This window comes from Pteropus vampyrus, unplaced genomic scaffold, assembly GCF_000151845.1.
Source record: "Pteropus vampyrus isolate Shadow unplaced genomic scaffold, Pvam_2.0 Scaffold204, whole genome shotgun sequence".
In the NCBI taxonomy this organism is placed as follows: domain Eukaryota; kingdom Metazoa; phylum Chordata; class Mammalia; order Chiroptera; family Pteropodidae; genus Pteropus; species Pteropus vampyrus.
In genome coordinates this window covers 1,269,958-1,272,494 of record NW_011888985.1, presented here as the reverse complement: position 1 = coordinate 1,272,494, position 2,537 = coordinate 1,269,958, and the positions used below count along the sequence as shown (strand labels likewise).

Below are 2,537 nucleotides of genomic sequence, written 5' to 3'. Positions count from 1 at the left end.
CTGCAGTCACCACCAAGAGCGCCATCCTAACACCCGTAGGTTGATGATTGAACTTGACTTTAGATGAATCCTTCTGAATTGGAGTGGGTAGGGTTTCAGTCAAGAGACCCCAAAACAGTTCAAAAGGGAGAACCTGAGGAAGAATAACTGAACAGAAATTCTGCGCTCAGGGGAGGAGAGGTGCCAAGTATTTCATTTATTTACTGCCTTCCATTTTAAGAGATGGAAATTTGACCACAGGTAGCCCATGCCCAAATGGGACAATGCCCTGCATCGCATTCCCAGAAAGGCAGAGAAGCGTTGGCTGATGGACAACTCAGTTTAGGACCCTTCGGCACTGTCTGGGCCCCATTCATTTTCTTCTTCTCCTTGTCCCTGTCCCTCTCCTCCTCCCTCCCCCTCCCCCTCCTTCTCTACCTCCCTCTCTTATTGCAGGTGACTTTTCTTTCTGTTTGCAGCAGGAAGCAAGATTAAGGGCGACACCAGGCTCATATTCTCTAAACTTAGGAGGAAGAGGGAGGGTTTCTCTCTAGTTCCGGCTGGAGATATGTCTCGGCATTACTCCCATGGGCCTGACCTAGACACGTGTCCCTATTATTTTTTAAATAACACTTTTATTGAGACATAATTCCATACCATAAAAGTCACCCTTTTAATGTGTGCGGTTCAGGGGTTTTAGTGTATTCATCATGTTGTACAATGGTCATCACGATATGAATCCAGAACTTTTCATCATCTCTGAAAGAAACTTCATATCCATTCGCAGTCATTCTCTGCTCCCCATCCTTCCGGCTCCTGGCAACCACTCATCTACTTTCTGTGTCTGTAAATTTGCCTCTTCCGGACGTTTCATATAACTAGAATCATACAACCTATGTTCTTCTGTGGCTGGCTTATTTCACCCAGCATCATCGGAGGTCCATGAAGCGTGTGTCAATACTTCGTTCCTTCATATTATTGAATAGTATTCCAACATATAGATGCTCTACGTTTGATTTATCCATTTATTAGTCAATCGACTTTTCGGTTATTTCCCTTTTTAACTATTGTAAATAATGAGCATTCAAGTGCAAGTTTTTGTGTGCACATATATTTTTATGTAATCTTTCACCTCACTGAACACATATGAAGACTTCATAGAAAATTCCAAATTCTGACCTAAACACAGTCTGTTTGCAAGTCCATATAACAAGCTTCCGTCATTCTGGTCCACAGTATCTGGGGGTAATTCTGAGTCTAGTGGAAAGCGTTTTAGTTAATTTAAACTTCATGTAAATTGCTTTTCCCCATGTGCTCTTAGACATACATGCTCGATATCATATACAGTTATTTAATATCATATATTGCCTTATTTTATTAAAAATGAATTACATGATACATCAGCGTCCTCTAGGGTCCTTTGCCTTTTTTACCGTGTCTTTCCTTTTTCTCTCTTTCATGTACCGATACGTACTGGTGCCTAAATTAACGTAGATGGTTTTTGGAGATATACTGGGATCTTCCAGATGGAGAAACAGTTATCTACTCGGTAAGTTGAGATCTGTTCTTTTTAATGTTTTTCTCTCGAGACAACGTCCTATGAAACTTTCTGTTAGTGAGTCATTTAAAACTATATCTATACACAACCTTTGAACAATTACAGTAATTACATAAAATAAACATTTCCTTTTATTCCTGTTTTTTTTTTTCTTAACGTTAGATGATAGCGATACAACTTCCCATTTAGGTGTCCCTTTATATCTGCACAGAGCTTTTCCATATATGATTTCATTTGATGGCCCGACGTCTCTGTCAAACAGGCAAGGGAGATGCTGGTTTTGACCTTAAGAGGGTTTCTAAGCTTAAACGCGCTTGCTCCCTCCTGGATGCACAGCCTGAGGTACAGGGTCGAGGTATGCACTACCCTGTAGCTGGCAGTTCTGGATGAAACGTCATCTGACTGGCTGAGACTGAGTTCGGTAATTCTCCAGCCATGTGGCCAGAGCTCTGTGAGCCTTGGATGGGGGAGGAGGGCTCTCTTTTCTTTCCTTCTGTCACCTCTTTTGAAGTGGGATTGGTTAATGTTCTGTGTGAGGCTCAAGAGCCATTTTTTTTTGTTGTTCCCAAGGCTTTTTCCTATTGGTGCTGACGATGGCAAAACCCTGGTGACCTCCCACTGCCTCCCTTGCTTACGAGGCATATATAGGGCATCAGTAATAGAATCACAGAACATTCTGGAAGTGGGCGGAGGGGCCTTGCCTTATGACTGACTGTGTTGCAGGTCTCGTTCCTGACACACCCGGAAATGAGCAGTTTCATGAACGATCCCTTGGTAAGTGGTCCTGCTTTCTTCAGGACAGAAACAGGCTCTGCTTCATGAAGCCATTTCTTAGGAGATAAATCCCTGAAATACAAACTATTTTAAGTGAAAACAGAAAGATAGTACAATACTGCATAAACCCACTTTGCAAATTATTTAAAAAGGTAATCTTGAGGTGTTAAAATGCACTTAAGAGTTGCCAGGAATCAAAGGGTCACCTCCGGCTCTGGACGTCGGC

General features: G+C 42.2%; 1 protein-coding gene across 1 annotated transcript in view; it reads left to right on the top strand.

Moving 5' to 3' along the window:
• Positions 1 to 2,537, top strand: part of SPP2 (secreted phosphoprotein 2) — a 16,839-nt gene that overhangs the window by 11,954 nt on the left and 2,348 nt on the right. Inside the window, exons 5-6 of the mRNA XM_023537939.1 lie at positions 1,474 to 1,528; positions 2,261 to 2,311. Of these exons, the coding sequence (XP_023393707.1) occupies positions 1,474 to 1,528; positions 2,261 to 2,311 (106 nt within the window). The remainder of the gene's footprint in view (positions 1 to 1,473; positions 1,529 to 2,260; positions 2,312 to 2,537) is intronic.